Consider the following 23,755-nt stretch of genomic DNA (forward strand, 5'->3'; position numbering starts at 1 on the left):
CTTCGTCGCCATCTTGAATTCTTGCTAATAAACCGCTGTCCTACATGTCTGTTGTTATTTAGACCCGATTATGATACGAATGGCAACGATTGTAGGCGGTAATCTTCATTTAAACTCGGATCACATCGTATTTTCAAAATGGCGGTGTAAACAATGATGCAAGGCATAGCAACCATGCCTGAAGCCGCCTGCTCCAACCAAACTATTAGTCAACTGCCTGTGGCTCCTTCATCTGAGTCAGAAAGTGACTCCGACTTCCATCCATCTGATTTAACAAGTGACGATGCCTTAAGTTCTCCAGAAAAGCGAGTAGCTATTTCATACAACATGCAAAAGAGGTGAGAGAATCGATCGGTCTTATACTGTTTATATCATTGGTAAGCTGATGTGTACAGTGTATTGTGCTTCCACTTCATTCACAGAGTAAAGCAGCTAAAGAATGGTCTCAGGATGATTTAATTTGATATCGTCAAATTGAAAATTGTGTGGATAAAATATGACCATAGCTATCTGTTTATTGCAATTCTAGGATGAAGATTGATGGAGATGCAAATCCCACAGTCAGACCTATAGAGCTTCCCTTGAAATATCACATAGCTATGACATCCCAACTCGAAGATTTTATTGACCGTATCAATCAAACTCGCCAATGCAAGGAGGAAGGATGTTCTGTTAGTTTTTGTTTTTATTTATTTATTTATTTTTTCATTTGCCTAAAGGGTTTATAATATTTGTGTGCTGCTTAATATAGCTAGTATTTATTATCAATAGTGTTGCACCCATTGAAGAGAAGTTCTGTAGGATCTTAACTACCCCACGAATTAGGCAAATATTGAAAGATTTTGGTCACACGTTATGAACCATGTATCTCTGGTGGCTGTTTTTTAGTTTTTGTTTGCCACTGACCAGTAACAAAGTTTGGACACTTTAGTAGAAAAAAAGGTTTTGTTGAGGAGGCAAAAATTTGTGTTGATGATTTTTTTCTTAGTTTTATATTTTAGGTACATCAGTGAAAAATGTTATTATTGGTCTGCAGGAAAGCGTACCAGTAAAACACAAGACAAGGGGCTCGGCGGAGCAGCGAAAGTATGGTTTGTGTGTGATGGTGGATGCCAGTCACAAGTGCATCACTCAAGCAGTCAATTGGCCTTGTTACGTAGGAGGTATTGTTCTTTGCAACAGCTTGTGTTTTTGTTTATGGTCAGGGTTACCAGCATATAAAGGTTTAGATTGTTTGTATGAATTTCAAGAGACGAATTGAAAGCTCACAATATAAAACTCCGAAGAAGGAAGAGAATGTGAAGAGGAAAGACCCCACTTTTGGAAGCTGGAACCGAGCAGTTACCACCTCAGATGGTTTTTTGATTCAGGTAAGCCAGTTTTGTAATTCTTTGTCGTGTAAAATTGACTCAGATTTGTGGGAGGGACCTAAGTCGCAGAGGGTCACCTGCTCATTTTTAAAAAGGAAAGGAAGAGGGGATGGTTTGCGCGTTGAATTGGCAGGATCAGGACTGAAGCAAAGTGGGAAATCTCCTTCAGAGTATGCACGAAGGATGCGTATCCTAGGAAAAGTACCATAGTCGGGACATCCATCAGTGGACATCCGAAGATGGTGAACAGGAAGAGTGTGGGTTTCATCCACTGTTGGTGTGTTCTGTGGCAAGTGTGGAGGGAAAAGTTCCTCAGAAACAGCAGCCGAAACAGAGGAGGTTGCTGATGCAAGCGATGACAGTGAGGATGGTGATGAAGAAAGTGATGGAATGGAAACTGTGTCAGAAACTGAGACTGAAGAAACCAAAGAGAGCAGTGAAGATAGTGATGATGAAAGTGAAGACAGCTCTGAAGAGGAGGAAGATGAGATCACTTGCCCAGGAAAAACATACTGCACCAGACAACCTCTGACATGCAAACTTCATGCTCTCCTGTATGATATTGAGTGTGATAAGGTGGCAGGTAAAGAGAAGATGTAATTGACGTGGAAATGGGCATTCTAATCTGCCAGAGAGCAAGTTTGGGGTTCTCGTAAGATTCCGCTCCAAGAATGTTAACTTGCACCAGGTACACTATGAATCAATAAACTGTGACTTTCAAGCAATATGACATTTATGTATCAGGAAGAGGGTGCTGGGTATCACTGGATGAGAGAGTTTTGAGCCTGATGAGTCTTCCAATTCCTGATGGTGTAGATGAAATTTGGAGGAGGGAAAATGAACAAAGGATGAAGGTGTTGACGAAACAGCAGAGTGCCGCTGTAAAGACAGGACGAGCGAAAATGAAGCAAAAGCGGTCCCACGAAAGGAAAAAGAGGTTTGTTATTTCATTTTCCATTTTTCGGTTTTGGGTACTCCGGATTTCAAGTCACAAGGATGACAGGGCTTGAGACTAATTTTTTTGCTAACTAGCCAAGTGGCTAGTGACAGCTTGATTCCACTAAACAAAACTGATTTTCTACTAGCCAGAATTTTCAAGCTACTGGTATTTTCATTTTTTTTTTCTTTTATCATGGAGGGGGGGGGGGTAGAAAAAAAATGGCAGTATTTTTTTTTTAATTTATTCAAAACAATCTGAATATTCATGGTAGTCACGTGTATCACTTCATTCTGGGAATAAAGTTCAACCAAACTTCTTTGCTTTCTGAAAACTTTCAAGGCTCTGAAATTTGGCATGGGGTTTTTGGGGGGTTAATTTTTGGTCCAGGGATTTTTTGAGTTTTGATTTTTGGTACCACTGGATCATTGCTGTAACTTGAAATCCGGAGTACCTCCCCCTGGGGTTCTTACTTTGATTGGTTAGTAGAACACTCTTATTCTTTGGTCAATAATTATTCAAATAGTTGCTGCTGTGTACTTCTTGTTGAGTGGCTTAGTAAATAATCAACTCGTACCTGACCAATAATACTCACAGTGAAATGTTCCTGTCCATGATTTTAGTAAACATACCTACGCCCAGTCTTTTTATAGTGTTACGTATTTTTGTGTAATTACTTCCTTGGATTTATCTTTTGAAACTTCTTATTTTTTCCATCACATGAAACCATACCCTGAACAAAGGTAAATAACATTGAAGGACCAGATTCTTTATTACATGTAGTCTATGCATGTATATCCCCGTTTTTTCCTATGAAACCCCTAGTCATTCAATAAATATTGAGGTTTTGACACATAATTTATAGAGTGATAGGGTAGTTTGTGTAGTTCACATTTTACTCCAGTACAATATTTTGGGAGAAGTAAAGGCTAACACAAAACTTTGAGGAAAACTTATGGCGTGTCTATTGTTTATTTATTCCTTAGACAGCAGTTTGTGAAACGACAGAAGATAGTGCATAGTTATGGCAGGGAGGAAGAAGACTGGGTTGATGAGAATGAGGCCCTGGCCGAAGTGCAGAAAAGGTTGAGAGCAAGTTCAAGCAGGGTGGATGGTCTTAGAGAAGTTGCCCCTCCAGAAGGTGCCATTGTAAATACTGGAGAAAGAGGAGAAGCGCCTGTCTCTATCCAAAAGAAGTCAAATTGGAAGCATTTCTCAGAAAAGAACATCGCACAAGGATTGTCCTCTGAGAAAGAAAAAGTGATTTTTGTAAAATTCATCATGCTAGATTACACAGTCTTCTCGAGTGACATTTTTTTATTCAAATGATAAGCTTTTTTGTGATTTTTGTCTTTAGCAATGTCCTCAGATAGTTTTTAGATGAAGTCTGCCATTCAAAACACTTTTTTGAAATTTGAGAATCCCCAGAGTGGGAATGGAAAATTTTATATTTGTGCACAGTTATCATTGTTGCAAGGATGTTTTTTTACAACTAATGCCAGATCTTGAACCATAAATACGAGAACAATATAAAGATATATTATTTTTTTGGAAATATTTAAAACCAAACAGTCAGGAATCTTTGATGACTATAGTTTTAAATGAATGCTTTGTGAACAAGCCATACTAAAATGGCCTCCAGGTTGAGAAAATAAATAATTTGAGTTGCAAAGTATCAGGCGCCTCTGTTCTTTTCCCACTCTATGAGCAGAATTGCCGCAGATCTATTTGGAGAAAGAAACCTTACAAAGGAAAATGTTTTTCTAGTGATCCAATTTGGAATGTCTCTTTTTGTAGCTGATGAAAAATGTGATCAAAGGCCTGCAACTCTGCTTACAGAGTCTTTTAATTACCCTGTTGATATAAGCAGGATTAGATAAAAATGTGAAACAGACTTTATTCATAAAGAAAGCATTTTCACTACAACTGCAACTAAATATTGAAATATGTAATTATATTGGTGTTTTGAGGAGTACCCTGCTTGCCTCTTATTTTGAAATGAATCAAACAAAATTTAATTCCTTATTCATTAATAATCACAGACAAAAAGAACAGGTTATTTTCAAATTGTATTTTGTCACAAACGATTTTCCAAAACATTAAAATCAATGGGCCATTCCATCTAATATCTGCACCCCCTATTGAGGGTTAAGGAAATCCTAGGGGGAGGGGGGTCTCCAGCAGTTATTTCCTAGGGGGTAGCCATGTCCGAGTCTTTGATCTTTTTACTTATTTCTGAAGGGGGGGAATCTGTTGGCACTTTGATTAAAAAAATCTGAAGGGGTCTCCAAATGTAATTTCCCTGGGGGGTTGAGACCAAAAACCATCAGTAAGGAGGTGCAGATATTGAATGGAATGGCCCAATACATCTATTCACTTGGAAATATTTTCAATGTTTTAAAAAAAATTGATACAAGAATAGTTGACAGAAAATATTTATTCTAATAAACAAAATATAATTTGATAAAAATAACATAATTAAATTTTCGAAGATTTGCTTGTTTTAAAAAAAATTGATACAAGAATAGTGGACAAAAAATATTTATTCTAATAAACAAAATATAATTTGATAAAAATAACAATTAAATTTTCGAAGATTTGCTTGTCTTGGAAAGACCCTGAAAATGAAGAAGAAAGGCAGTATAAATTATAAGCTCACCATAGAACAGTATATGAACAGTTATTGAAACCAGCGAGAACCATGCTTACCTCCCCATTCCTGAGATCTGCCTCGCGGTAAACCTCTATAAATTCTTTGAGGGGAACTTCATACAAGTTCTGTCTCTGCAAAATACAATTTGCAAAATTAGAAACGACACGATAGTAAATGTTTTCTATTCAGTGGTCCAAAATATCACCTTCATTCAACTCACCTTTCTACTCCGAGGCTTGTAATTGCAGACATCGGCTGGATAAAGCTCGCGGATTGCCTGCACTACTTCTGGAGGATAAATAAGAGACAATCCTTCTCCAACTTCATTTTCCCGCTGCAAAAACGTAGATAAAACGAGGTAAGGTAAGAATTGTACATGCTCGCCGACCACATGGTCCATGAAGAGAAATTTTCACACCTTAAATGAGCCACAATTTCTAAAATACTTTCGTGAAAAACCTCATTTCAGGACAAAATACTATTCAACAAGCTGTAGCTTTCGTTCAGTTCTTTCGCGTATTGCATAACCACAAGCTTACCGACAAAAAGTAGAACATTTCTCTATAGATAAATGAGCGCAGATCCTTGTCAGATGCGTCTTCCTTTCCAAGAAGATCCTTCGCTTTTGTCAGCAAATTAAAGAGCTTCTTCGGGAACACCAAACTAAAAACATGATGTAAAATATAGTTATGTTAAATTCATTTAACATAATACAGTCCTATGGAGATATCCAGCCAATCCATGAGTGAAATACCTGGGCTATTGCAACTTACTTCAGTGCTTGAAGGCACTCTTCAAGGGGACGGAGAGCTTTCTTTACCGCATCTGTGAGGCTATTTACATCTAAAAAGCACAGAAAAACTTGTTAGTAAAACGTTTGACCCAAAAACCTGACCTGAAGTGATTTAGAAACACTTACCAGCCATTGTATTTCCAAAATTTGCACTGCGAGTTTTCGCGCGAAATATACAAGTCTTGCTCGTGGCTCAAGTGGAACGTGACACGTCGTTCGTGGATGTTGTTCTTCACACGCATGCGTCAACTCCTGAAATCCAATATGGCGTCTCAAAATGGCGGCCTTGACAACAATATTTCAGCCATCGAAATCTCTGCTTGTAGCAGACGTGAAGCCGTTATATTTTGGATTTGCGGTCGCATGTATTTGAACTTTTCATATATCAAACTTTTGAGGATGGTTTATTTTTGACCTTATAGCAGATCTAATACCTTAATAACAAATGAAGACACTGTTCATTATGTATATTAAAATTCTATTATAGTCTATTAGTATTTTGCCACGCTTATCCTGCCCGTTTAATCTCTTTGGTACAAGAAGTCTTGGGCAAGGTGTTGAAGATAAATTAAGTCTTCTGCAGCATCAAAGTGTTACAAACGTAAGTCTTGGGTTGAAACAACAGCGTAGTCCTTGAAGCTACATTGCATAGGTAAAAGAAGAAAGGTTAGTTAAAGCAGGTGCAAGCAGTACACTGTGTACACAATTTAATGCAGTTAAATTGCAGTTACACAAGATTCTAAATAATTTAATCAGTTTATGTTTGCTGATGCTTCCCTGTAGACTACCGCCTTGTTGTGGTGGGGGAGCTTGCGTGCCTCTTTGACCTTGAGAGCTATACCGTCGGGGGTCTTCCCCGAGCAGGTCTAACCTTGGCGGGCAGGTCAAAGGGTAGAGGCCAGACAAAATGGTAGTCACTGGTCCTCCAGGTTGGGGGTTGGGCGTGCAGCTAATCCCCGCACCCTGTAAAAATATATGATTACGGAAACCGAACAGAAAATTGACGAACTCATCAGGGGGTGCCGTCGGGCGACGCGGCCCCGATGATAGCTTTCTTAGCTGGAATTCTGGTGTCACGCGTATGACAGCTGCGGGGCAAAGCCGCAAGGATCCCCGTAACCTGATTAAGTCGCCTGGGACTTCCCTCGTGACACCCAAAACTACCCTGAGATTTGGGTGTTGGAACGTGCGAACACTTTATCAGATAGGAAAGACTGCTAATGTCACCAGGGAATTCAGGAACTACAATCTGGACATACTTGGACTGAGCGAAGTACGATGGACTGGTTTTGGAGAATTGAAAACAGCAACGGGTGAAAGCATTTTGTACTCGGGGCAGAAGAGGAGCACCATAGAGGAGTAGGACTCATTTTGAAGAAGGAAGTAAGAAGAACACTGTTGAAATGGAACCCTGTTAACGAGAGAATCATGAGTGCACGCTTCAACTCACGCTTTGCAAAACTCACCGTCATCCAAGTGTACGCGCCCACCAATGACGCAGAGGATGAATCCAAGGAAGAGTTTTATGAACAGCTGCAGCGGGAGGTGGAAGCAACACCCAGACATGATGTACTAATTGTGACGGGGGACTTGAATGCCAAAATGGGAGAGGACAATGAAGGATGGGAAAAGGTGATGGGAAAGCATGGACTTGGAAGAATGAATGAGAACGGAGAGAGGCTGGCAAAATTCTGTGGCAACAATTATTTGGTGATCGGAGGCTCTCTATTCAAGCATAGAGACATTCATAAGATCACATGGACCTCCCCGAATGGAAGGGATCAGAACCAAATCGACCATATTATCATCAATGGTAGGTACAGAGGTTCGCTGCTGGACACCCGTGCAATGAGAGGGGCTGATGCCAACTCAGACCATAGCATGGTGATGGGAAAGGTTAGGTTGAAGTTAAACAGCACAAAGAGGAAGAGTAAGGAGAGGGTCATCTTCGACACCACAAAGCTTTGAGATCCCTGTGTCAAAGAAGCGTTTCAGCTGGAAGTGAGCAACCGATTCCAGGTGTTGGCAACAGATGACGTAGAGGACATTGAAGAGAGATGGGGACAATTAAAGGAGGTCTACAATGAGAGTGCCAAGGTGGTGCTGGGAGGGAAGAGGAGAGTGAAGAATGAATGGATCAGTGGAGAGACCTACAAGAAGATCGAAGAGCAACGAAGGTTAAAGGAGAAGATAGGAAGTACACGGTCTGTCCGCTTGAAGGAGAGTGCCACTGCTGTATATGCAGAGAAGAACAAGGAGGTGAAAGCCAGTGCCCGGGCAGACAAGCGGAGAAGGCTAAACAACCTAGCAGAAGAAGCTGAAACGGCAGCCAGAAACAACTGTAGCGGTGACCTGTACCGACTCACTAGAAAGATAGCTGGACAAGGAAGGAACATGACTACCATCAAAGATAAAGAGGGCAAGAGACTTGTAAATGAAGACGAAGTCTTAGAGAGGTGGAGGGAACACTTTGAGGGAGTTTTGAATGTACCACGACCTGACATACCCCTTCCAGAAATAGATCAAGCACCTGAAGTCATCACAAACATTGACACTGGTGACATCTCAATTGCTGAAATCAAGAGAGCTGTACATCGTCTGAAGAATGGCAAGAGTCCGGGGATGGATGCCATCAGTGCTGAGATGCTCAAGTGCTCTGAGAATGATGCTGTGAAGCAGCTACACTTACTTTTCAACTCCATCTGGAAAGTACAATGTGTACCAGAGGACTGGAAGAAGTCACTCATAGTGAAAGTGCCGAAGAAAGGGGACCTCACTCAGTGTGATAACTACCGCGGTATATCGCTACTCTCCGTACCAAGCAAAATCTTCTGCAGGATCCTCATTGACAGAGTAAAGAGGGGTGTGGACGAGATGATTAGGCAGGAGCAGGCAGGATTTCGATCTGGAAGGGGAACCTCTGAGCAAATCTTTGCTCTACGGAACATCCTTGAGCAGTGCCAGGAATGGCAAGCACCTGTGTACGTTACTTTGTGTTTTTTTGGGGTGTTGGGTCTTTGGATTGTGTAGGGTTTTGGAATCTGTGAGCTGTGTGTTCTCTCTCGTGAATAAATTCTGTGAATATTGTGAAAGTGTGGACAGCTTTCTTGTGTTTTCCACATTACTGGCACCTCCGATGGGACCAAGGTCCTCCAGATGTCGCTAAAGAAGCAAATGGGTGAGTTGGATGCGAAGCTAAAAGCTGTATGTCTCAGGATCGTATTTATTCGCTTGTTTGGGTAAGGTGACTCGATCGAAATAAATGACCTGCTGTATGCCTGTGAAAAAATTTCTAATAACTTCACCATTTCTGACTTGATTTCCCTGAAACTTTCGCATATTACTCGAAATTTATCAAAGAACCGTTTGATAATACGCACGTCAATATGTCAATGTTATGATCGTGAGTTTTGCGGGATGTTCACTTTATTGAACACACCTATTTGGATAAAAGTGCCATTTACAGAAAACTGAGCGCTAAGATTTTGTTTAAACTTCTGCAATTAGCTCATTATAACATCTTATTGTGACTCTCTAAGTTTCCGTAAAATCGTCGGAAAAGAAACCTCAATACAATTTGATCATCAAAATATTATTCTCGGGCAAACTTCGAGGCTTGAAACGCTCCAGCGCTTCCACATTTCACCCAAAAGTACCATAACTGAAGACAAAGAAAGTTCAATGCATCAGTTTTGTCAGCTCCAAATCACATTCAGCTATTTGCAACGATGAAAAAGTTTGAGCAAATATTATAAACTCACCATTTGCGTCAAAATGTAGGAAGGTCGACAAATTTACATTTTTCTAAATTACATGAAAACTAACCATACGAATTGCTTAAAACAACCGGACCATTAAATTGAACATCTCACACAAACTTTGTGCTACCGTATTTATTCGATTAAGCGCCCAACCTTGAATAAGTGCCCACCTCGAATAAGCGCCCACCCTGAAGGTACGAAAAGATAATAAGGGCCCAGCCTCGAATAAGCGCCCACCCCTCCTCCAAGAAAAAACTGAAGTGTATAAAAGGAGTATTGATCGACTAAATACTACTAAGAGACTTCCCCGAAGACCAAGTTTTCTTAGCATTTTGTAAAAACTTTCAACGAACAGCTTAAGTTCTGGTTTGATGTATCTTCTCGTATTGTTATTATTAAATATTTTGTTGCAAAATAAGCTAACTGCTTGTTGAAAATGGTGAAAATTTAATAAGCGCCCAGCCTCGAATAAGCGCCCACTCTAAAGGTCCAAAAATTTAATAAGCGCCCAGGGCGCTTAAACGAATAAATATGGTACTCTGCGTTTCTGGAGCTGCCTTGATTTGGATGAAATAATGTTCTAAAGTGAAGCACTACTCCAACTCTCTTGTGTAAAAATTTGCACATGGATAAGGGGATTGCATTGATAGTGTTCAGTTGCTTCATGTTCTGATGTCAGAGGTGTCCTTAATTTATGCCACATGAAATTTGAAAAGGGTTGGTACTAAAGTTGAAATTAACACATTGTAGTCTGTTTATTGTCATTGAAATAACCGCTGTCTTATGCACCCCCCTTATCCATGTGTAAATTCTTCAAATTCTCATCAAATCCAAGGCAATTTGCATAGCGTCAGCTGTGGAATTCAAACGACAACATGGCCGTGTTTAAAAGAGAGTTTTCTGTTATTCGCAGTTTTGTCCAAATAGATGTGTTCAATAAAAGTAACATCGCGCAAAACTCACAAACATTACATCGACATTTTGACATGCGTATCAATCTTTGATAAATTTTGAGTAAAATGCGAAAGTTTCAGGGAAATCGAGTCAGAAATGGTGAAGTTATTAGAAATTTTTGACAGGCATACAGAAGGTCATTAATTTCGATCGAGTCACCTTAAGAAGTGTGGCCAAATCATCAAAAATCGTGACAAGCAAACCATCAAACAACAATGTACTTCTGTAGTTTCACTGGCAGGAGAAATATATCAGTTAAGAGGATTGATCCAGGAGTCTAAGTTTTCTTAGGGAGAGTCAGAAGAGCAAGTCAAAATCTGGTCAGAAGAAATAGAGAAGGATCTGCGTCTGGCAGATGATTACACAAATAAAAAGGGTTGTGATGAAAGAGAGCATGATCGGGAACAGATGCGAGAAAAAGATCTGGAGCATGAGAAGCAAATTCTCAATTAAAAGTTGCAAGCTGCTCTCAAACAAAAGGAGCAGGTAGAGAATAAATCCACTGTTAAGCTTCCTAAGCTATCCATTACACCGATTAGCGGGACTGTGATCGATTGGGTGCGTTTTGAAAGCAGGCTGATCGGGTCTGCTGAGGGAAAAGAGCCGTACATTCCTTTCATATCCTCCGATCGCCTCGGAATTTCGCGTGGACCACGCACTATAGTTCTTTTACATGTTCACTGATGGGGCATTAAAGGTCGGCAACATCTGCAAGTTTTTCCGTTGAGAGCCATTGATAATGGCTTTATTCAGATGTCTCATGAACCAAGCGTTTGAAAATCAGCTTAGCAACCTGGCCTAAGGTTCGAATTACTTACACACCCCGTGGGTGACGCTAAAATGATGCCTACAACAATACTCCTCTCAGGCCCTTCCCTGACACACAATGATTTGTCACCATTGTTCCTTTCGGCCAATCGCAGCAAAGGCAAGCGAAGATCAAGGAATTGCACGAAGGTGCGACCTCGCGGGAAATAATCGCACCTAATACCAATCGAACGATCAAGGACACTCCAGCTTCTTCAACTAGCCAGCGTTATTCACTAAGTAAGGGATTTCTTTTCGTTTAAACCAGGACAATTTCGATTTATCATGGACGGCGGTTAGAATTTATCGCAGTATAGAAGAGCTACAATGGATTACAGGTGAAAAGTTTTGTGAAATGATTTTATTTTGCTCGACTTCATGTTCGAGCTTGTCACAATATGCTCGAGAATAATCACGAACTGAATGAAATCCACATTTTATCTTTCTTATCAAGCTATTCAGAAACACATGTTACTCTTTTCAAACAATTTACAATATCCTAATAATCCAAAACGCAAATTCTACGTTTTAATGACTGTGTGGTAGCAGAGCAAATCCAAATTTTACAGTCTTCATGTGTTTAATTTCGAGTGGTTTTCCTCACGTCTTTTTCGGCATTGTTTTCACGATGTGGCTCCTTGTAATCAAAAACCCTTTGATGTATATAATAAGAAGTTTATAAGTTTTACTAAGTAAAGTTGGGTGAGCGAGGGTCTTCTGTGAAGCTTAATATACTTGTAGCTCAATCAAATCGCACAATTTATGTTCTTCCCCGTCACACAATATAAAGCACAATACAATGCACGCGGTGTTGACACGAAAGCAATCCGACCTTTGCCACTCTTTTCGCACTTTATTCCAGTGTTCGGCATTACAAAAATGATTTACCTTGTAATTAAGCTACATGTTGCTCTTTTTTTTCAAAATTCGTTCTTCAGTTTCTCAGAGAAGCAAGAAAAAATACTGAAAACTGCTGAATCTGGCCATAATTTTCTGCTTGCTGGCCAGGCTGGGACTGGAAAATAACATGTTGTTAAAGGTATTGTGCGGAGTCTAAAAAGTCGCGGACGGAAAGTTGTTGTTGTGTGTTCCAGTGGTATTTCCACTTCAGTTTATAGGGACGGGGTGAAATCTTCCACCGTATACTCGCATTATGCCTTGCAAAATGCAGATATGCCTGCTGAATTGGTCGTGACAAGAGCTACTGCACTGCCCCACTGTGTTGCCTGAATAAAAGCAGCTGATACCATAATATGGGATGAAGCAGGAATGTTGAGCAAGCGCATCTTCGAGTTGGTCAATGCGATCCACCATGAGCTTGCAGAGGACAGTGAGAAATATAAGCCATTTGCATCGAAGCAAATAATTTTGGTGGGTGAATTTTTACAACTAAGGCCAGTGCCAAGCACTTTTGATGATGGTGATTTTATGTTTCGGTCCCGTTTGTTTGATGTGGCAATTCCCCACAGGTTTGAACTGAGACTGTTAATGAGACAGACACTACTGAAGACATCAATGAAGGTTTCATTGAACAACCTCATTGCATATGTGGAGAAAAACCATTTACATTCTGTGTACAAATACTGTGCCAATGATGTCATGATCCCAAGGAGGGATGTCAAAGGATTATCAAAAGTATGAAAACCATACTCCATGTTAATCGGATATCAGATAGAATTACCATTGCCTCTGCCTATTCCGAAGTTTATTGCAAGGTTTTTCATGTAAGGGGGGAGTTGTCTCCCACCCTTGCTTAGAAGGATCTGCATGGCTTTTCTACACATTTGAGCTCTGCCATAGTATTTTCCCTTCTTTTTATTATTAACACAGAAAAGGCCTAACATGCCTATAATGCAGGCCTCACGTGTGTATGCTTCTGCAAGCAAACACTTTGGAAAGTGTATACGTTTGTGAGAATTGTGCATCCGCCTACAAGAGTCTGTTAGAACTGTTTCACGGCACCGATGCTAATTATTTGGCTAGTACTGCTGCCTTTCCCAGGAACTCAACATGTTTGGTTGATTGACTTCTCACCATGATCCTGATCAAGATGGGAGTGTAAGCAAAAGTGATAAGGCAGTGTTGAAGGAGTGAATGGGAATGATGTGGGAAGGTTCAACAAGAGAATTTTAGAGCTTATGGTGAAGATTGAAACTGTGTTGTCCCTCCGCAGAAGTAAGAGCAAGAATGGGAATGGAAAACTCACCCAAAATTTGACGATGGCAAGCACTGGCAGCGCTTACAAACACGTGAAACTACCCCAACTCAATCTGAAATATTTTGCTGAAGAGGCAAGCCAGTAGATGAGGTTTTTAGCAGCACCGTTCACGAAAACCCAGAATTGCACCACCCAAAGAAGAAAATTCCACAGACACGCTTTTCCAGCGATTACAGGACCTAGTTTCAATCAGCATGACGGTCCATGAAACGTTTATAGAGAACATTTCCTTTGAAAATGGCTGATAAAGCCTGAAACCTTCCTTGAAGGAAAACCAAGACCTGCTGCCTGATAGCTACAATTGTAATAGACTTAATTAACTACCCTGGCAAAAATTCCATGCCATGCCTAGCCAGTAAAGAAAGATGGCAATTCCCATACCTCTATTCATTTCCTAAGCGATCAGCGAGCAAACAGCATTATAAGTGTGTAAGCGCATCAAATTGTTTACAATGGCGAGCTTTGACTTCAAACAGTGGTGCAAAAATTATTATCATGTCAAAATAAAATATTATCATGTCAAAAATAGGCAAATATTAAAATTGCTGTACAACCCTTAAGAAAAAGTCTTCCCTGTAGAAACCCTGTGGGAGCCCAGTGGAATCCTGTTTACAGCCCTTTTTAGTTTTTTATAAGGCTGAAAACTAGATGTGGCAGGGTTGTAGCAGGGCTGCAATATAACCTGAGTTAAGAGAAGCAGAGCTGTGACAGGGCTGTAAAGATTAAATGCAAAGTACAACAGGGTTGTAACATGACTGTGAAGATATACATGCATAACAACAGGGTTTAAACAGGGCTGCCAAGTCATACACAGGTAGTAGAACAGGGTTGCAAAATGGCTGTAAGTTATGTTGCACAATACCCGGGTTATAATAGTGCACGATAACAAGCAGGGCTGTGTTGTAAGTGGGTTCTAGCAGGGCTGTGAAATTTATAAAAAGGTAACGTTTGCATATTGATCGTTCTTATAAACAAGTCATGACATGCATGTGCAAGTCTTACATCCGTGTACACATGCATCTGCTCGGTTAGCGACTTCAGCTTTAGAGCCGACGAGGCAGTTAAAACAATGAGAAAAATTGAATGAACATAGCTATTAAAGCTCGATTATTTTATTTGCTGTTTCTGTGAATATTGTTTGCTTCAACAAGCTCTGTACCCTTTGTCATATGAAATTGAGGGTCTTTATCAAACGGAAAAATCAAAGAATAAAATAGAACCTTTCCTGAGCTTACCATTAACTTAGTATACTTTATTCCGGTATCATTGGTCTAAATGGATGTTTCCACTTAAATTAAGTTAAATGTCTTCAACAAAAATACAGACAGGTACGAAGAATAAAACGCATTACTGTATTTATATTTGGCTCGGCGGCCACTTAAGAGCAAAGATCCACTAATACCGCGCGAAAACAAAAATAGGTGGCACAAAAGTTGCACATCAGAATTCTTGATATGCCGCCCAAAGAAAGCCTATGGTAGGCCTAGAAACGCGGTGGGATTTTTTTCTTCAAATATTTCTTCAACCGGTCAAAAACTTACAAAACCGTTATGAACCCCAGTGTCTTCTAAAACACACAAAATAAACATTACTAACACCGTGTCGTAAACTTCGCACTGGCTCATTCGCATTAAATGAAACCCCGTTTTTGAGCCTAGAAATGGACTATTGAAGTGTTTATAAGTCATTTGAGTCCAATCTTTCTTCTGTAAGTTAATTGCGAAGGTCACGGCGAGCCGCTGAAAATCACTAAAATTCGGTTGCTCGAAATTCTTAATTTGGCGCTCTTTTTCGAGAGAGAATTACTCTACCCGGTAAAACTCTAAATAACTTGAATTTCAGATATTTTGAAAGGGGAAATGCCATTCTAAAACCTAGTGTAAAAATTTATTTCGGGCTCTCTATACGCGCTGAGTGCGAACGCTCTCAAAATACTTATAATTACAAAATTATCTGTCACTGAAACGTAAACAATACCCACATTCTCCCGGCCTGAGAGTCCAAAACGTCTTCTTCTGAGTCTTTCCTCCGTTTTCTACTAGTATTTAGATGTAATCTACAGCAGAAGTTCCCTGTTAAGATCATCCTGAACACCATATCTTCTAAATATCGAGGGTAAAGCGAATTTCGAATGCTATCGCCATCTTTAATATCGATCAGTCTTCAAGCGTGCTGTCGACAACTTCAGTACATCTCCGTGTTGACATTCAACATTCGACCACTTTCAGGTCTGCCATGATATATTCCCATCTCTTGTTAAACAACCGTCGAATAAATATACCCTTCTTGTATCAATCCTTTGATTTCTCGACCGAAATGCCGGTCCGTTCAGTTCTCCATGGTCGGAAACAAACCAGACAAACTGTTGTTCTCCGATGACATGTTGACTAATTTGAAACTTGCGTGTCACGCAATCGCTTTCGTACTAGTCACTCGGTAGGTTTTTGCTCACGATTGCCATAAATGAAATAAAAAAACACGATGATTTGAAAGATCAGGACGTCTAAATTAATTGTTTTGTGTTTAAGGGGAGGTGGATGGAAAGGGTCGAAATGAATTTCAACTTGAACGTGAAAAATTTCGGCAGAGTTTCTCAAGTTGAAATTCTTTTCGACCCTTTCCATCTACCTAAAACAAGTAGGGGGATTATGGCACAGTTTCGACGAAAAACAATCAAAATAGAAGCCTCTACAGCAGTTGTTTTACAATATGCAAACAACCAAAGGTTAAATTAACGGCAAATCATTTCTGAGCGGCAACGTCTTGTCCAAAATAATATTGTTATCGCAAGTGCTGAACCCACTCCATCACCCCTCCCCCTCTCCGCTACACCTCACCGAAGGCACTCAACCCCCCAGTTGGGGGGGGGGCATTCGGGATTTAAAGTTACGGGGATGATCGAAGGATTTTTTTGGGTTTGAAATTTTCGATTCCGTGATTTTTTTTGGGTAGCAAAATTTGGCAAGTATTTTATTGGGTGGCTTGATTTAACTAGGGATTTTTGGGGGTATTACAAACAATCTCAAAATTCGTGGCAATGCTTTGACCACATAGTTCTGTGATTTAAGTACAAACACTCAACGTGTTTCTAATGTGTTTTTTTGTGTGTGTTATATCTTATATTCCCCCTTTCTGATTTATTTCGTGGCTTAGAAATTTGAAATGGTATTTTTGGGGGGTTGGTTTTTGGTCCAGGGTTTTTTGGGGTTTTGTTGGAAGCCTCAGGGATTTTTTTGGGTCATGATTTTCGCTCCCATTCGATCATACCCGTCATTTGAAATCCCGAGTACCCCCCATGAGCTCAACCCAAGGTCCAGATCCTTACTATCCTTGCTCTTTTATATCCTTTTGAAGACAAAATAAAACCTCCTTTTCGCTACCTGACGAAATAAAAACGTGTATAAACCATCAATAAAATTGAGGATGTTGCCTTTTTTACGTAGCTCCAGAAGTGACACGTATTTCTACTTTAATTAAATTTTCACTTTCGACAGGGGTCCATTCGGCTTTAAATAAAAGAAAACAATTTAGAATATTTAGATAGATCGACTGCCCGGTGTTTGGTGGATTAAAAGAAAAGTAATATAAGGGATAATTCCTTACCCCTTTCGACATTTCATAAAGGGCAATTGGTAGAGTAAAACAGACTATTTCGTTTTTGCCCCTTGTTACTTTTTCTTTCTCAAACTCATTAATAATTCATCAAGTTAAAACAAAGAATATTATAACCGTGACGGTGGTTTGGAAACCCGATCTTAATTAGCATAGATTTTTTACGATTTTATTTCTCCGTTTACTCCGTAGTTTTTGTTTCGATCGAGAAGATATATCAAACACTCGAGACAGTGTTTCATCGGCTATCCAAACACCTCGAATTTCGTCAAAAATACTCCGCTGCGCGTCGTATTTTCAACTCTCTTTTCGGAGTTTGGATATTCCGATGAAACACTGCCTCTCGTGATTGATATATTACGTCAAAATGTTATATAAGAGTAGAGATATGGACGGCGTCTCGGGCTCGAGGCCTCGGGTATAATTACTTTTACCCGTACGCATGGTACGCGCTGGTCGTAAAAGATCTAAAAGTTACTTTCCTTCTTCATGGCTTTTCAAAAAGCTGTTGGAGCCTAGTCCCTGGGGGGGGGGGGGTTCTTGACCTAAGTTTAGGTATAGGGGTGCTGCTGGAAGTTTGAAACCCTGACCTTGTTTAGGACAATAAAAACTTAAAATACCTACCCTGTGTAGGACAACACCCCCTATTCTAAGACCCTATTTAGGACAAAGGATAACATTAACAATCATTACGCTTTATTGTGATTGCGTCCCATACGCGACGTTTGAAGCATTGAAATGCAGAAACACCTATCCCACCGAATAAAATAATGCTTTTTTATTGCAGTGAAAGCGAAAACAATGTAAATACATGGACATACATACTAAAAAGAACAAATTGTGTATCGCCATACAGCTACGATTTTAATAAACTACATAGGCCTTTCGACCGTAACGGTCCTCTTCAGTGTAGTAACATTTGTAATGGCAACGACCAGTAACATGATATTACAGTACAGATAGGGTGTGTCGAGATATATAGGGTGTGTAACGCCGGTGCGTAATGCACACGGATCAACCCTATTAAGGCCATCAGGCTCACTAGTGCGCAACTTACTTATCCAAATGGACTCTAACTCATTTAACTTCTCAGGAGAAGAATGGCTTAATACAGTCTTGGACGACAGTCTTGCAGCCATACCCTGTCTAGGACAGATTCAGGCCCTGTTTAGGACAGGAGCTTGAAATTATATACCCTGTTCAGGACCGGAGGAGTCAAAAACCATACCCTATCCAGCGGCACGTCCCCGTATAGGCCATATAGGGGAGACCCCCCCCCCCCCGGGCTAGTGACCCGTCAGGGCGGAGCTTCTTTCAGTTTCAATATATAGTAGGAGTATTTTACTCCTACAAAATAAGATGCTAGTCCATCGCAGGATTATCCTCTCCTTCCTCCTCAACATACACACCTTGGTGGAGACAGCACTGTGGGAAAAAAATTGTCTTGCCCAAAAACATAATGCAATGATCCCGGCCAGGGCTCGAATACGGACTGGTCGACCAAGAGTCTAGCGCACTAACGATTTGTGTACTTGGAGATGTTGGTTGGTCAACTGGACTGTGGATGACGTTTCCATGTGATGAGTGATAAGTCCAGTTTCAGCGAATGTATACCCTATTCAGGTCTCAAATGCGGCACTAATTCGCGGGGGGTTGGGGGGGGGGGGTAATTTGAGGACACCACTTTTGAAACAAAGCAAACACTGAAAACAGACTACTTGCACAGGTACCCGGAAAAAGAAAGAGAGAAATTGGGCTTGGTGTAACGGTAAAGTTCATGAACGGCCTTCACAACAAAACTACGTACTGTAATAATAATGGACAGAGCACTTGTTGAACGAATAATGGTGTAATATATTCACTTTAAGTGTTTTAGAGTTCCATTGTCGGTCAAAGGGAATTCTTCGAATAAGCACCGCATCGGGACTCTTCTATTCGGAGGAGGCGCTTATTTACATTTTGTCCCAAATGCGGCGTTATTCAAATGCTTCGCTTATTCGGGGACGGCGCTTATTCGATGGAATACGGCAGTTATTTTAACTGGATCGGAAGATATGTAGGACTATATGCCGTGAGACAGTTGTGCCAGGTAGGGGCCCATGGTTGTGCCTGAAGAAAAAAGGCAGTGCCTTTCAAATCGTATTGACCGAAATGATCGATCTATTTTTTTTTTTTCGCAATGTCTTTGACCAATCACCACTTACCCAACCACGGGAGGCTCCGCCCCAAAGTGAAGATGTCGTTCTGGATACCTCAATACAATAGTTAACAGGGCAAGGTCTCTGTTTGCTGTATTGCTGTATACCTGTTTTCACAAAAGGACATATGATCTGGACCTCAGGCGGAGTACCGCTCGTCGTCGTGTAGGCAGGGGTTAGTGGGTTAGTGGCAATGGTGTGGGCCAAGCCATCTGTTGAAAATATCATTTTGGCCAAGATTCTGTTTCTTGCAAATAATGGTTTACCATATATTGTTTCAACCTTTAGTTGATTGAGTATAGTGAAACAATGAGCGCTATATTAAACCTTTACATACCTTATTATAGGAAATTAACGATACATGTTATTAACGCGAATTTCAAAAATTCGCGTTAATTTTATTGATGTTTATTGATATAAACACGTTTACTATAAGCATTTAACCAGAACATTTCTTAAATTCGCGTTAATTTTATTACGCGTATATTTTGTTCGCGTTGTTAAAATGCTTCGTTATATTCCTATAATAAGGTAAGTCTGTTTACGATCAGGACTAGTTTACGATTTTTTCGTGAAGGGTCACAAAGGGATGCTGGCACAGCGTTAACCAGAATATTTAATTGAGACGTCCTGATCTTTCGAATTATCGGGTGTTTTTAATTCATTTATGGAATCGTGTAACAAAAAAACAACCGAGTAACTAAGGAAAGGGATTACGTGACACGCAAGTTGAGTCAACATGTAATCGGAGAACAACAGTTTGCCTGGTTCCAGTGCGTTGTTCTTGACCATGAAGAAATGAACGGACCGGTATTTCGGTCGAGAAATCAAAATGTTGATACAAGAAGGGTATATTTATTCGACAGCTGTTTAACAAGAGATGGGAATATATCATGGCAGACCTGAGAGTGGTCGAATGTTGAATGTCAACACGGAGATGTACTGAAGTTGTCGACAACACGCTTGAAGACTAATCGCTATTAAAGATGGCGATAGCATTCGAAATTCGCTTTATTCTCGATATTTGGAAGATATGGTGTTCAGGATGATCTTAACAGGGAACTTCTGCTGTAGATTACATCTAAATACTAGTAGAAAACGGAGGAAAGACTCAGAAGACGTTTTGGACTCTCAGGCAGGAAGAATGTGGGTATTGTTTACGTTTCAGTGACAGATAATTTTGTAATTAAAAGTATTTTGAGAGCGTTCGCACTCAGCGCGTATAAAGAGCCCGAAATAAATTTTAACACTATGTTTTAGAATGGCATTTCCCCTTTCAAAATATCTGAAATTCAAGTTATTTAGAGTTTTACCGGGTAGAGAAATTCTTTCTCGAAAAAGAGCGCCAAATTAAGAATTACGAGCAACCGAATTTTAGTGGTTTTCAGCGGCTCGCCGTGACCTTCGCAATAAACTTACAGAAGAAAGATTGGACTCAAATGACTTATAAACACTTCAATAGTCCATTTCTAGGCTCAAAAACGGGGTTTCATTTAATGCGAATGAGCCAGTGCGAAGTTTACGACACGGTATTAGTCATGTTTATTTTGTGTGTTTAAGAAGACGCTGGGGTTCATAACGGTTTTGTAAGTTTTTGACCGGTTGAAAAAATATTTGAAGAAAAAAATCCCACCACGTTTCTAGGCCTACCATAGGCTTTCTTTGGGCGGCATATCAAAAATTCTGAAGTGCAACTTTTGTGCCACTGCCCGCTCGGTCTGAGTCGAAATTTCTTCTTAATTGAGTTCAAGGATTGTAAAATGTAATAATGAAAAATTGAACGCGTCATGCAAACAGGGTAAACAATAGACTCGACTTTTCACCGAATCAAACAGCTGAGCCACAAAATAATGTTCTGTGTTTAGTAGTTTATAAGCTCTTCTGTGATGCAGAAATGGTAAATTCGAGAAATACTTTTTCTAGATCTTCACAATCTCTATTAACATTGTGGCAGCTCGCCGTTCGTTTTGCGTGCCACATCTAAATTAGACGTTGGATTAAAACTACAGCACACACTTACCCGGCTCATTGCCTTTGTAAACAGTTTATGTCATTCATTCTTCAGTTTCTTGCTTTATTAATAAATATCAGCAGCTTTCAGTAATATTCCATTTACGTCCATATTTTGCGGGCGGTGATGCCGATACAGTCCGCCACACTAAGTCTGTCAAGTCTGCCGCTGTCTGCAGTTTCTTGCATCTGATCTCTGGGTTTAAGTTTCGTTAGTTTGCACGCCAAAAATCAAATCGGTTTGTTCGTGTCAGTATAATCCTGGATAGTAGAAATCCATGATATAAAGAAAATGTTTGTTTTCAAAGACATATTTCCAAACATGCATGCTTTCATTCGATTTTCGTGACAATTAACGCAAACTGAAACGTGATCTCTGACATATGAGACGTTTTAATCTAATTGGTCAACTTTGAAAAACGTGTTCAGTTACTTGACCGTTTCTTTAAGCGGGAATCATCTCTTCTGTTTCTTCATGTGCAGTTTATGTAGGTAAAGCTCAACTCCTTCCTTTCTGCTGCCGGAAAAAAGGAAACCGAAAAAAGATTCCCTACAGCGTTGCAAACAATGTAATTAGCCGACGTCTTTACATGGTCTGTGGAATCATGGTGGAATGCGTAGCGACGCCGTCGCTTTGTCCTGAAAGTGTTTCGAAGTTCGAAACAGTTGTACGCATGAAATGAAGGTCTCATCAGCAATCGTGTTCAGCTACAAATTATTTTATTACTGCGAGAAATGGAACAGCTAGGCCAACGATCGATCTTTGCATCAGTTTGTGGAATGCGAAGCGACGCTGTCTCTTTGTCCTGAAATGTTTCTATGTTTGAAACGGTTGTACATTTGTACGCGTGAAATGAAGTGGTATCATCATCAATTATATTGTGTTCAGCTATAATTTTATTACCACAAGAAATGGAACACCCAACAATCGATCAAGTAAGAGGTGAGCACATTTAACAGTTTGTATACATGTATACAAATTAAATGAACACGGCAATCACAATCGCGTGCGAAGACTGTTGGTCATGCGATCAAAGACATGGAGTATCCCACTATCCCATGTTAACCACAACCAAGAATTATTGTATCTGTCTTTCAACTTTCTATCTCAAGTTAGATTACATGTAACTGTAGAGACATAAAGAATAGCCATAAAGGTGAATAAAAAGGTTAGTTACATCGCATTAACTCCACAGAATTAGTTATAATATAACACATTTCTAGATATTTCGGTTTCAGCCCTTAATTTTAATTTCAGTTCCTACATGTATGAAGTTCTATTGAGTAAATTCTAAGTAAGAGTAAGAGTTCCAAGATAGATCTTTTTCCAAAAATTTCTAAGAAAGCTTAAGTAATTGTGCACTTCATTTATATTTGTAACTTAACAAATTAGAGCAAAAAAAGTCAAATATATAAATAGCATTTGAGTTTCAAATGAACACTGTAACAAAGCAAAACACTGTCATGAAGCAAATTTGTTGACATTGACTTGGTACTGAGTAGATAAAATAAAACTTGCATAATTGTGAATGTATGCTCATTTATCAAAGCAAGCTTAATATATATTTCTTTTGGCAATTCATTAAACTCTTGTTGATTTTCTGGCAATGCATGTATGTTGATTTGTGCGGCAAAACATTAATTTTGAGCGAGGTTTTAGTATACAAGAATCATTTTGCACTGTTGCATGCAAGTACAGGGTTGCACTAGCCAGGTAAACTAGCTTCTGCAGGGCTGTTTCATGAGGTCTACAGGGACTGCTGGTTTGAAAACTGTAACAGGGCTGTTACAGTTTGGCTACTTGGTAGAAACAACCTTGCCAACTGTGCCAATTTACGAGCTGCAACAGGGCTGTCCTGGACAAGCCTATGAACAACCTGTTACAGGCTTGGTACAGGGCTGCCACAGGGTTATTGTTGTCATTAAATAGGCAATACCATGACAGGGCTGTTACAGGGTTGCTGCTTGGTAGAAACAACCTTGCTAACTGTGCCAATTTACGAGCTGCAACAGGGTTGTAACAAGGTCCTTTTCACACCCCAGTTACAGGGCTCCAGGGGGGTTTCTACAGGGTAGACTTTTTCTTAAGGGAATAAGATAAAATTTAGTTTAATTTTTCTTTGAGTTAGCACAGCTGACAAACTGAGCAAGCTTATAAATTCAACTAAATTGAAAACAGTACCAAGTTGGTTTTGTCTTAAACATGACCTTTTTGCACAATTTCAGTAATTCATTCCAGTAATCCATGCTTCATGGATAATAGTTTGTATTTTTTATAGTTTAATTTATACTATTTTATCTCACCTGCAAAGTGCTTTAGAATAATTTTATATAATTTTAGCGCTACATAAATTAGATTATTACTATTATTAATCTGTAAGATTATGCTCTTCAGTGTCCTCAGCAACAAACAGCAAGCCCTAAAGGTTCAAAAAAAAGAAC

General features: G+C 39.8%; 2 protein-coding genes across 3 annotated transcripts in view; both read right to left on the minus strand.

Moving 5' to 3' along the window:
• LOC144650224 (uncharacterized) overlaps positions 1-23,755 on the minus strand; it is a 196,785-nt gene that overhangs the window by 101,454 nt on the left and 71,576 nt on the right. The window lies entirely within an intron of this gene.
• On the minus strand, positions 3,784-6,780 carry LOC144648707 (uncharacterized). Its single transcript, XM_078508189.1, has 6 exons — positions 5,880-6,780; positions 5,734-5,803; positions 5,500-5,623; positions 5,181-5,294; positions 5,017-5,091; positions 3,784-4,925 (listed from the first exon to the last, which is right to left on the minus strand). The coding sequence occupies exons 1-6, from the start codon at positions 5,884-5,886 to the stop codon at positions 4,890-4,892; spliced, it is 426 nt and encodes a 141-aa protein (XP_078364315.1). The 5' UTR covers positions 5,887-6,780; the 3' UTR covers positions 3,784-4,889.

The sequence above is a fragment of the Oculina patagonica genome, chromosome 4, assembly GCF_052425735.1.
Source record: "Oculina patagonica isolate OP01 chromosome 4, crgOcupat, whole genome shotgun sequence".
Taxonomy (NCBI): Eukaryota; Metazoa; Cnidaria; class Anthozoa; order Scleractinia; family Oculinidae; genus Oculina; species Oculina patagonica.